This window comes from Chelon labrosus, assembly GCF_963514085.1.
Source record: "Chelon labrosus genome assembly, chromosome: 20".
Classification (NCBI taxonomy): Eukaryota; Metazoa; Chordata; class Actinopteri; order Mugiliformes; family Mugilidae; genus Chelon; species Chelon labrosus.
The window spans coordinates 18,072,865-18,086,138 of NC_140353.1; the positions used below are offsets into that span (position 1 = coordinate 18,072,865).

The 13,274-nt window shown below is 39.2% G+C and overlaps 1 protein-coding gene across 1 annotated transcript; it reads left to right on the top strand.

The window, feature by feature from the left end:
• Positions 1-1,213: 1,213 nt before the first annotated feature.
• On the top strand, positions 1,214-13,274 carry LOC311505504 (calpain-1 catalytic subunit). Its single transcript, XM_084569108.1, has 21 exons — positions 1,214-1,379; positions 2,038-2,292; positions 2,582-2,651; positions 2,901-3,019; positions 3,161-3,294; positions 3,394-3,568; positions 4,529-4,603; positions 4,799-4,884; positions 6,665-6,739; positions 7,827-7,987; positions 8,211-8,383; positions 8,797-9,005; positions 9,226-9,271; positions 9,418-9,486; positions 9,568-9,625; positions 9,715-9,776; positions 10,063-10,131; positions 10,240-10,318; positions 11,442-11,558; positions 11,951-12,003; positions 12,257-13,274. Exons 2-21 carry the CDS (start codon positions 2,056-2,058, stop codon positions 12,281-12,283), a joined length of 2,094 nt encoding a protein of 697 aa, XP_084425234.1. The 5' UTR covers positions 1,214-1,379; positions 2,038-2,055; the 3' UTR covers positions 12,284-13,274.

Genomic DNA, 13,274 nt, shown 5'->3' on the forward strand with positions numbered 1-13,274 from the left:
TTGAAATGCCACCAAACTTTCGACGTGAATCAGCTAAAGAATGTCATTACTGTGTTGTCTACACATGTCCAAGAGCAGGGGAGAAGTCAGTCAGACTTTATTTGTGAAAATATAATGACCTCATTTTCCGTCAATGTTCAGGCCTGGCTGTCACTCAGGATTCTTCGTACTACAGAAACAAAATCATGGTGTGTGCCAACTGTCATGATAAGTCAGCCAAGCATGAATCTCTCACCATATCACAATTGGCAATCTTTCTACCTGACGATTGTTCACTTTGCAAGAAGCAAACACACTGCCATTTTATGGTGTGGCTAAGAACAGTTATGCTGCTTGACACGCAAAGCGTCACGAGGACTGAAGGAAGTTAAGGAGCTGTTTTGAGGATCATTTGAGACTAACGTTATCTGCAGACAACCTGGCTGTGACAAATATTATATTTCAACTCTGAAACCAAAGATCACCACCACCAAAAGCACTCTGTATACCAAGTATGCAACAAGAAAGACAGGGCTAATCAATGGACTCTATTCTTTCTTTTAAAAAGCTGGCCTTTGGGGGGGGGGGGTGTCATTCTCTCTGGAATATTAAACAAAACCAGATCTATTTTGGGGTACTTTTATCCCTAGACAGGGTCAGTGAAGGGAGACAGGAAACCGTGGGGTGAGAGAGGGGGCTTTTGACATGCAGTTATAAGGATTTAAGAGAGTTATTTTTTTTTTCTCAATCATCAGAATACAGAAAATACCTTATGTATAGCTGTGTGTTTACTCACAATATTTGCTTTTTCCCAGAAGACTTCCTAAAGATGCATTTTTATAACAACACCCACATTTAGTATTTAGTACATTCCTACATGCCTTCAGTAAATGAAGGTGCTTTGATGTCACATGGCCTCTAGATGGTGCTGTAATAATAATAATATAATAATGCTAGTAGCATGTCAAATCAAGGAATCAATTATGGAAACAAGAATTATATTGTGGCTTACTTATACTGTCCATAAGATATCTAAACCCTCAAGCTTAAAATTAACTGGTGTGGACAATAAACTATGGTGTTATATTCAGACAACCTTGCTAATATTTATTCAAGTTCAGGAATTCCCTCACATGATTTATTTTTTCTTTACATGTCTGGGCAGCCCCAGTCATTTGTGTATCTGGGGCTGACTAAAGGACTGTATAAAGCTCTACTGTATGTGCGTCTGCACAGAGTTGGCAGCTGCAACTTGGGCTCGGGCAGGGCTTCGTAAAGGAACATAACTTTATTCCAGCAGTAGCCTCAGGCATCAAAAGGCGCTATAAAAACACTGGAGCTTCTTCGAACACACCTGCTGATGCACCCAGTCTCTGCACTTTCTAGCTGTGGGAGGTGAGGTAAGGCTGAGATTCCGTGTCCTGATAAACCTTTAAACAATTTTATTCACACTTTGTCTTGCAGTTTAGAAGCCTTGTGTCCTCTTTTTTTTTTAGCAACATTTGAAACTGAAAATGACTCTTTGTGTAGTGTTATGTCCACGGCTTACTCCACAGTGGGGAGATCAGAGGTGTGGGTGGGTTGCACGCTTTTATCCCTTATTGAAAAGGTTATCTGAAAAGATTTCAACTGAAAGCAAATATGGAATTGATGTTTTGGTTTGCTGTATAATGTAAATTACAGTAAATACTCAGTGAATGAATCACTCCTTTTTAGTACTTTCAGAGGTGCATAAATTAAAGGTGAGGTAAAGATTTAAATTAACTTGTGCAAAAGCCGAAAGCAAGCGGGTATGTTGAGGAAGGTAGCGAATGGATCTAAAGAAGTCAGTCCATGGAGCATGTGCTATGACTCAAGTGCAGATATTATCTTTGTTGTATGAGCATGCATACAAGTTTCCATACCTGTCACTTATATACGCATATGGTTTGACATGTTTGGGTGTGTCACCAGGGTCCATAGTGATAATAAAACAAGGGGAGTTATGCTGGAAGAGTTCAAAAGGGCACAGAGAATGACTGTTAACATGTATACTTTTGAATATTTTTATTCCAAAAGCTCTGAAACACTGCAGCAATGCCTGCTCCCGGTGTGTGCATGAACATCATCAGCGCGCGTCACAGGAAAGATGGTTACGGCATTGTCACCAACCCTGAGAGGTTCCTCAACCAAGACTACCAGCAGCTGCGACAGTACTGCATCATCCGACGGGTAAGGTTCATCGACGAGATGTTTCCACCTGACAGAAATTCCATCGGAGAGGGGATACTGAAGCCTTCTGACCTGGCCCGAGTGGAGTGGAGGAGACCAGCGGTGAGTGCTGAAACACATGTACAAGAAAGTTATCAGGCACAGTGGGCGGTTAATTCAACATCAGTTGAGTGGTGCACCTGTATGTTTAACCAACCATATCAAATTCAAGGTGTCACCTATAGCTGTATTCAGTGTTTCTGTTAACTAGAAGGAGAAAGACAAAATGATAACAACACACTGCTTGTGTTCTAAATAATTGATACTGTTTACATATAAGTGTTGCATGTGAAAATGGGTAACTATTAGCCAACAAGCTCATTGTAAAAAATCTAAATGTCTCCTGTTTCAGAAAATCGTTCCCAATCCGTCTTTTGTCGTCGATGGAGTCTCCAGGTTTGACTTTGGTCAAGGCTTAGTGGGTAGGAACTTTGCTTCATTCACTATTATCCCCTGAAATGTGTTTCCATCAGTGTCATGCAAGTTCAGACAAGAAGCTGATAGCATATAACTCAGGGCACACAACTAAGATCAGATGAACACCCCTGAGCAATTATTGTAGTAATGTGTTTTCTGTCTCCTTGAGGTGTTATCATTTTATTGCTAAACTATAAAACTGTCATTACGAATAATTATTACCAATTTTACTGTCTTTTTTTTTTTTTAACCAGGAAACTGCTGGTTTCTTGCATCTATCGGAGCTCTGACCTTCCAGAAGGACATCCTTGGGCAAGTTGTTCCTCTTGAGCAAAACTTTGATGAGGACTACTGCGGGCTGTTCCACTTCAGGGTAAATACACTGCTAGGTTTTCTGATGAATGTAAAATTATTGTCATTTATACAAGTAATTGTTGTCAGATTCATGACATATGGCATACCTGCTTTGCAATCCATAAATCTCTCCTTGTTCACTTCTCTTTTGACTGTTTAGTTCTGGAGATTTGGAAGATGGGTAGATGTGATCATTGATGACAAGCTCCCAACAATCAATGGGAACCTAATCTTTGTCCACTCCAAAGACCCGACTGAGTTCTGGCCTGCTTTGCTGGAAAAAGCTTATGCAAAGTAAGACAAAACAGTATTGAAGAACCCTTGTTTCTTTGTCTTCAAACTTTTTTTCACAGTGACAGTTTGTGAGATTAACTTCACACTCACTTGTGTCAGGGTGTGTGGTTCCTACTCGGACATGAATGCCGGAACTCCTGCCGAAGCTTTGGTGGACTTCACTGGCGGGGTCCACATTTGTATCCAGCTGTCAGACCCTCCGCCAAACCTGTGGGAAATGATGTGCAGAGCTGGCCAAACCAAGTCACTGATGGGTTGTGGCACACCGCAGGGTGTAAGCACAATTACACACCACACAAAAGCACATACTGGTTTTGTTGTAAACTGTGCTGAACCACTTGGTAATGTCTGAAGGGGCACCTTCATCTTAAGATGAAGGGGATCTTAGCCCAGAGTTATGAAGTTTGTACTGTTAAACATTGAGCTTAGATAGATCTGTGTTGCTGCCAAAGGTACAGTTGTTCTGACGGGCAACTCCTCCTCAAGTCATATGTAAAGACTGAAGGAATGCCAGGATGTCAGTCACTGCAAATTTCTTGAGGTAAACGATAGCCCCACCTGGTAAGGCAGAACACGGGAAGATTTCAGCTATCAACAAGAGTCCTTTCATACACATTGAAACAATCAATACAAATTGATGTTTAAAGGATATGATCCATATGCCCTTCACAGTCTTTCAAGTTGATCCATAGATGGCTCCATAGACCCTTGGTTTTTTAAGTCGGGCCTCTTTCAGTTTTGTAAGCACATTAATTCGGAAAATACACACCTCCCAAACCGTGAGAGAAACGGATTTTGTCTAACTGAAAAGTGCTTGAGGCTAGTGACATGTTAGGAACTGAGGTCTGGATTACTCCAGTTTAATCATGAGTGTGTCCAGTGGATGCAGTTGTCACATTAATGCAGCTCATTGTGTCAAGTCAGAGTAGTGTTGACATAATATATCCTATCGTATTGGGCTTCTCTTGGAAATGTTAGAAGTCATTATTATTCCATAAAGTTGACTCAGTGACAAAGATTTGTAGAAAAAAAGTTTTCCACTAGTAAGCATTTAGAAGGTACATGGAGACAGTGCCGGGCTATTTCAGTTTCCTGCCACCTGATTAAGCAGATATGTGGTAGGTATACAAGTGCACACAAAATCCATTTCTGATTGTGGTCATTTGTTGAGTGGTTATCATGGGCTACACAAGGCTTCCTGCAATAATTACGTATATGTCTTTATATTTGCTAGGAGACATCAGCCAACACCGTGCAAGTAAATGGACTGGTCCAAGGCCATGCCTACTCTGTCACAGGAGTTAAAGAGGTAAAGAAATTGTGTAAAAGGCATTGCAACATACAATAAACAAGGTTTCATTGGTCATAAAAGCTTCATCACCTGCAGGTAAAAGGCAGGTACTGAAGGTCAACTCTGTGAACAGTTTAGAGTTTTGAGTTGTCTCTACTGTGAAGCAGGTAATATTAAAATAAGTACATCTTGTATTTCTCTGGTTATGCTCAGGTGATGAGCCAAGGACAGCTGGTAAAACTGGTGCGTTTGTGGAACCCCTGGGGCACAGTAGAGTGGAAAGGAGACTGGAGTGATCAGTGAGTGCAACTCTAACACTGTGACAAACAAGGTTTGAAAATCACACACTGCTCATGTATACATAGCAACAGACAATTAGATATCAACAATCTGTATCTGCTTCTTTATAATAATGTATACAGTTTTATACTTAGCAGGCTTTGTTGCTTTAGGTGGTATTGTATCAGAGCCATGTGAAGCTTTTCTGCAGATATCCTTGAATGATAATCTCATAATTGCAAACCAGTTGTGTGAGTTAAGAAAAAATAACAGGGTAGGTGAATAGGTACAGGGCTGTTGTTAAGATATAGAGTTTCTCATGAGTAAGGTATATGGGAAGCTTTATCAGTTTTAATGAACATAAACGTGACATAAACCACCTCTTGGCTTCTCTCATGAAATAAATAAACAATACTGAAAATGTCTGTCCTTAACCAAACACAAGCATAACCCAAAAAGTAGTATACATCGCACACTGGAGAGTATTTTGCTGACTTTATTTGGCGTGAACAACGCGTTTCGCAATTTGCTTCATCAGGTTCACGTTCACAGTCAATCTGACATCCGCAGGTGAAATAGATGGTAGCAACATCACATGACCACACCAGTATAACCCAGTACAAGCATAACCCAGTTCATGCTATTGTCTCATATGGTTGTACAGTTTGTGTTGAGAGAATTTTAACACTGCATTCTGTATGAACCAAACGTACATGACCCCAGGACCAGAACACTAACAAGTTTCCCAAACTGGTTCTGGCAGTCGTCAGTCTTAATGCACAGCAAATGCAGCTTACTCTGCTCTTCACTCTAACTGAGCTATATGCGTTGCAAATTAACGTTAGCTGAGTAGACTTGGTTCAATGATAACATTGTCATGTGACAGTGGTCCTGAATTTCTGCTGAACCGTAGAAAAGCAAAGCCTGTCAAAGTTAGTGTGAGTATGAAGTATATCCAACACAAAGACTTCATTTTCATTTGACAGAGATAATTATGAAGGTGGTTTGTGACTTGGAAGTGTGCCATGTTGTCTCAGCTTTGAACAGTCAAGATCGGAACTGTCTTGCAAAATAGCCAAAATAAATAAATAAATAAATCAGCTCTTGACATACAGGCACTTTGTCAAAAAGTTCTGTAATTTTCCATATTCCAGAAGTCCACGTATTTTTAAGAAAAGATTAGAGATTGGGGGAAAGGTATTAAAATGCCATTCCCTCTTTAATGGCCTAAAGGTAAATCCACAACATATGTTAAAACAAACTGTCAGTGCAAGCAAAACAGGCAATCATTTAGTCTTAGTGTGCTCGGCAACATAAAAAGCAAAAACAAAACACTGAAAACAACAGTGCCAGATGATTGCATGATCCTTTCTTGATCTTTAAAAAAATCCCTTCTCAACATAAAGTGAAAAGTGAGGAATGCTCTCTGAAAACCTAGGCATGTCATTATCCAAGTCTGTGATAAAGAGAAGATGTCATGACAAAAAAATAAATAAAGATGGTTCACTACAAGAGATAAAAGATGAAGCAAGATAATTCACAAAGAAATCATAAAAGTCGGATCTGGCACTTTGGGCAGTCCGTGTTGGTGATCAAGGAAACAAGATAGCTCAGGGGGTTTTCCCGGATGCCTAGATCTTGAAGTTTAAGCATGCACTCTTTAAATGCTGTAGCTTGACTATGTTTAGGTAAATAGCAAAAATAACAAATAGTTTCCAAAAATACCAAAAAAAATTTACCTAACTGAATGTATACAATTATCAACATATCATCTCTCTTAAAAAAAAAAATTCTCACAAGGTCACCATTCTGGCAAACTGTGAGTCCTCAAGATCGAGACCTGTGCCTCTCAGTCCGTGATGATGGAGAGTTTTGGTAAGTAAGTTGAAATCAAAATTTGTCATTTCCAAAAGAGCAGAATTCATGTTTTTGTTTGTTTTTTTACATACAAATCGAGAGTAGTTAGCAGAAAACTCTCAATGAACGAAAAAAACACTCAACGCAGATAATATAATAAAAATGTACATTAAAGAATTTGTGTTGTATTGATTGTATGGTACGTCAACACAATCTAGATATTGTGACTCTCAAACTATTGTATTTAGTTTAGCATTTCATAAAATACACACTCTTCATGGTGGCAGAAATAGCAAGTGCTATAAAATACAGTAATCCCTCGCCACTTCGCGGTTCACTTTTCGCGGACTAGCTACTAGGAAAATACAGCCAATAAAATCGCATCATCCCGCACATACACCAAGCGTTCAGCATCTCGCCTTGTCCATTTCACGTTGTGATCTTGCTGCGCGTAGTGTTTCTGTGCGTTGTTGTGTGAACTTTCGGTAACAGTGTTGCAGTTAATTAATGAATTGCCTCCCTTGTTGTTAAAATTATTACGTGTGTAGTGTAGCGAGTCGACCTTGCAGTAATGTTCTTGTTGTAATGTTTAAGTTCTGTGATTTCTGACTGTTGTTGTTTTGGCGAAGTTACGGCCGCCAGTAACTATTACAGTTCATGTAATAAAAGAAAGGTTTGCGGCACTCCTCGTTATCCTTTTAACGTCTGGTCAGACGCCACAGTATGTTTAAGAGTGTAGAAAGTGTTTTAAGAGCATATAAAGTGTTTATAAGAGTATGGAAACGGTTAATAAGAGTGTGGGAAGGGTTCATAAAGGTTTAAAATACATATACAACAGTATAATTAATAAAATAAATACATATAAAACTGTATAAATAATAAAATAAATATGTGGTCGCTACTTTGCGGATTCTCTTTTCGCGGGAGGAGTCTGGAACATAACCCCCGCGATAGACGAGGGAATACTGTAGTTGTGGTGATTGATAGTTGATAAATGAAAAGAAACATCATTTCTTTTATGGAAAATGGTTTCATATATTTCATCTTCACAGTCAGAGACTTGGCAGTATATTATTTGTTATCTAAATTAATGTCTGCTTTCAAGGATGACCCTGGAAGACTTCCGTAAGTTCTACACAGATCTTGACATCTGCTGCCTGTGCCCTGACTTCCTTGATGGAAGCTCCTCTTGCCACTGGAAGACTTCCTTCTATGAGGGCAGATGGGTCGCAGGAACCACTGCTGGAGGCTGCATGAATAACCTTGGTACTTTCACAATGTGCCAGAATAACTCATTGAACAGTATATATGTGACTGTTTTTCAGTATAGACAATACACTGCAACAAATTTCATGCAAAAACAGCAATTAAACGTTTTCTAAAACACATAGGTGCATCAGATTTTAACAAACAATCCCAATCGATTCTTCTAATCCCATATTGTGATTAAGAGCTTGCTTGGAATATTTTGGCTGTCTTTGCCTTCCAGGGAGCTTCTGGACTAATCCACAGTACCGGGTCAAGATTGACAAAATGGACAGTGAATGTGCTGAGAAACTGGTTGAAGAAAACATGCTGGTGTCCCTCATGCAAAAACCTGACAAGAGGAACAGACGCATGGTTCAAAATCTCCACATCGGGTTCTCTGTGTTTGAGGTTAGTGTTACCCTTTGTTGTTTCTGTCACACTCGGCAAGGCTGTTGTTCCACAGATACACTGTGCACGGCAAGAGCGAAATTTAACCATTTCTGTGGCCTCAGATGTTTTTTGTCCTTGTGTTGAATGAGTAGCTGTTGGGATGTAAATGAACCCATTAGTCCCATAAGTAGTCCTTGCATCAAATGACATTCACTTACAGACTTTCTTTGTTTTCTTGATGCTATGATTTGACTGGAACTGATTATTTTCATTGTTCCCGACATGAACTCCCTTTCTTCTGATTTCCTCCAAGATCACTGGAGAGGTAAGTCAAACTGTTACTCCAATTCCAAGACACACTCCACACTGTCCACCTATATTCAAGACTGAGAGGAACTGCAAGGAAACTAACTATCTGTTTTTTACTGATATTCCAGTACATGGCACAGATTGGGAAATTCCCAGCCTCTTTCTTCGGGAGAAACAAACCAGTCGGCCAAAGTAAAACCTTCATAGACGCACGTGAGGTGATGGAGCTCATGGCCCTGAAGCCTGGTGAATACCTGATAGTGCCGTCCACTTTCAATCCCAATGAGACTGCGTCCTTCCTCCTGACCATCATCTCCAAAGCAGAAACCCACATCCAGTAAGCTACTCACTAACTTATTAATTCGTCTTCAAGTTAGTGATACAATTAATCTGCATCCATCAAATTTGACTAAGATAAGATAATATAGGACTTTATTTATCCCCATGGGGAAAATAGAGAACTTCGAAATGTCAAAGTTGGGGAGCTGTGAACTCATATTATACTTATTTTGTGTAGAATAATGTAACATAATGATGTTTCTTGTCTTTTCTCTCAGTGAGAATTCTGGTGGCCATAGCCATGAACATGAGGATGAAAAAGAGGTGAGCTATATTTAAATTTACTATTTATTGTCGTAGTCTCGGGTCAATAACTCTTCGCGGTAGCAATGGTTAAAAAACTGGCACAGTTTTTAAGTCATATGCTGATTACACTCAAGATATATGACACACTGTGTATTCTTTTGCAGCCCATTCAAACTAGAAAGGGTGAAGGCGACGAAGAAAAGAGAACCCTGTTTCGTCAGTTCTCTGACAAGGTATCGCGCGTGATCTACGTTGGAAATATGTGACATTTCTCCTTTCCTCGAGAACTTTCCTAATTCTCATTTCATTTCCAGTACGAAGAAGTGGACGCAGAGCAGCTCCAGAGGCTCCTGAATGAGAAAATTCTGAGAGGTTTGGCCAGCAAAACAACCAAAGAGTTTTTTGTCGGACTAGTTATTTTTTTCTACCAAGTTATGTTTTTTTGTGCTATTTTGATTTAGGAGACTTGAAATCTGGAGGCTTCAGCATCGATGCCTGTCGCAGCATGGTTGCTCTAATGGATGTATCCTCCTGTGCGATATTCAGTTTGAATCGCAAAATGGCCACACAGACACACACATTCCTCCCTTTTGTATGATATTTCAGCAGCAGATTTGAGTTAGATTACTTTTGGCAGGAAAGATTTTCTATCCTGTTCCACAGGTGGAATCTCTCATGAGTATTGCAGTTACATAAAACCAAAAATCAGCATACATGCCAAAACCTGCAAGGTTTTTATCTATTTAAAGGTCAGGCTAAGGCATGAGACAACATGTACAGTGCTGATGCCTTAATTGGGGGTTAAAAAGACATCTATCACAGGGAAATTGAATGGAGAAGAATTTGTCCGTCTGTGGAAGAAGGTTGTTACATACAAGGTAAGAGGAATAAGGTTAGAGGAAGATATAAAAAGACAAAAACTTCCTGACAAATGTATATGTATAATTCTGCAGGAAGATCCCCACTGCTAACTTCTCTTTATCCAGGACATATTCTACAGGACTGATGTTTCACAAACAGGGACACTGTCACTGAGTGAGCTGAGGAATGCTATCATGGCTGCAGGTAGATGATCTATCAGTTCTTTTTGAGTACTACAGGCAAAACAAAACCATCTGAGGATGTTATGGGTGCACAACATGAGAAAATACAAAAACTATGCTGTGATTAATAATTTTAACAGAGCTGACAACGTCCCCTCGGTTTTATGGACTTTTAGTTTAAGTGTAGGTTACAGGTGTTTTGTTATCTGGCCCACAAATGTGCCATTTCGGTGAATTCTAAAGTGCTATGGTGTAGTTTCCGACTGCAGTAGGCAGCTATTTTCAGTCTAAAGTAACACAAAACACACAACATTATCTGCTCCACACTAAACAGACACAACTAGGAATTAGCTGTGGAATGTCAGACGATAAAGAGTCAGGTAGTAGAGCCCCAAACCTGCTAAATCAGAGTGACTCTATATGGGACTTGCACCGACTCCAAATGAATGACAGTGTGGCTGCTTAACTGCTTATCAGGAAAACGCCAACATAACAAGTTAACAAACCTAGTATGTCATCTAAATGGGATATGCCAAAGTTGTGTTGAAAGCTTCTCCCACAAAAAAGGAACCAAAAGAATTAGGTATTTTCAGCAAAGTACAAGAACGAAAGTAACTACTTTGCATTTCAAGAAAAAAAGGTTAGGAGCATACTTAGATTGAAAAGAGCATTATTTTCTTTTATTTCTGGTACTGTTAGTTAAATACAGAGAGAACATGTGGGTGCAGAATGAAAATTTATGTTTGAAACATGAGCATGCAAGGTAATAGTTCGACAGTTAGATTTCAAGGGGGGAATCCAGAACAATGAAGGTAGATAGGGACAGAAACCCCCGGAACCTAGAAGATGGTGTGGGTGGAGAAGTAGATGAGTTATGTTGGGGGTGGAAGGAGACTTTTGAGGAAGACTTTAGGGATCACCATAGAGAGGTGGAAGATGGGTTGCACAACATTCAAGTCAGCACAAGCAAGAGGGAATGACTGGTTTGGGGCTAATAGAGATAAGGAAATAGAGCAATAGCCAACATTCACAACAGGTCAGGAGGGGACAGATTTTGCTAAACTTTCAAAATAAAAATAATTGCTGTACCGGATAGCCAGCAACCTCTCATATCAACCATACCTGATGCTCTGTATGATGATCAGGAAAGAAGATGAGCGATGAAATGCTGAATTTGATGGCTCTGCGTTACGGCGCCTCCTCTGGACACATAACACTGGAGAGCTTCATCTGTCTAGTGATCCGCTTGGAGTGCATGCACGGTAAGTAAATCTGGACATCTGACAAGAATAGACAGCACTTAAACTCTTTATGGCTGCAAAATACAAAAGCTTCGCAACAATCGAAATCTCTGCAAAAAGTATTTTTGATAATAGATAAATAAAAAATTAATGAACATGAGGTGAATTTGGTGGAAGTATTTAGGCAAGAATCCATGGGAATGGATAGATTACTTAATGCAATGGACTGGCGAATGACATATTCAGAAGACCTTATATGACACACACTCTTTATTCTTAAGTATATAACATAGTAGTGCACATATTGGCCTGTTCCCACAGATACTCAAGTAAATATTTTCTTACCATGACTCATTCATTTTTACTGCCTTTAAAGTTTTGGAAGTAGTAAGAATGTGTATTTTTTTCAACAGAAATCTTCAGCCAGTTGTCTGACGGAATGGCCATGACTCTTCGCGAACCAGAGGTGATAGAAGTTTTTTAAAAAAAGTTGGGCTTAGTTTAAGATTTTAATCTGTTACAATCTACAGCTGTTCATTTCAGTAGGATTATATAAAATGACATTATCTGCAACTGTAAGTACCACTGTGTTGGAAGTAGTTCAAGATCAGTATTTCGTTCTTGTACTTCATGTTTAATTTGTTGTGATGCAGTGATCATGCTTTTAATCTGTCCTACAGATATGAAACAGAAATAATCTATCCCATCTTTACTTACAGTGGATGTACCTTGCGATGTACACTTAACCTGACTGAGAAGATGAACTGCAGGATTGGAAGATAGAAAGAAAATGAGTTCAAAATACTTTCTTCTGGAAATGGATGTGAATATTGCTGCAGTGGTCATTGCCAATGTTGCTCAGCTGTTACAGTATGACTGGATCTAATGAGTCTGTGGTCCTCCTAACTGAGGTTACATTGACATATTACATTTGTTACAATTACCAGTACTAATACAAATACTAATAAAACAAAATTGTTTTTGGGTGAGGTATATTTGATGAAAAACTGAACTGGATCATGAACGCATGCTTACTGTTATCATTAATCGCATGTGTTTTTACACTTGAAAGTGAATATATAGCCAAAGAAAAATCTAACCTTTGAATTTTACTGTTGTTACTGTTTTTTCCTACTGTTAATTTTAAGTGGGTTACCGCAGCTTCACTGTTAGGTGGTGGTGATAGCCTTCTTTTAGCCATGCTTCTTAACTATGCCCGCGCATTGGCACCAGCTATTGAATAGATTAGCATCGAGTTAGGTATAGACTTGTCACCACTCAGGATAAATCCTAATCACTGTAGGGATCCCGTCACCTTTCATCTAGTGCCATCATCATTTTTGGTTTTTGTTTCTTAAAAGTGTCTTGTAATTGCATGTCATGCTGCTCACTTGTGCCTTAAATTGCCACCCGGGGAAAAATAAAGTTTTCTGAATCTGAATAATGATCAAATGTTAGCATGGTGACTTGGTAAACTAAGACGGTGTTGATGGTAAATGTTTTTGTATTGAAAATATGACCATGTAAGCATGTTGACATTTAGCTCACATCACCATTGCCTGTATGTGCAACCTCGCAGACCTCTTAACTAGCTTAACCATAGGTTGTTATGATTGTAACCTAGATTCGCTTATTCGATATTTGTACTTTTTAAGTGCTTACTGCGATTTTACACATGCAATTTGACCTTTTTTAATCACTTTGTACTTAACAGAATAAAGATATATTGATACAGTT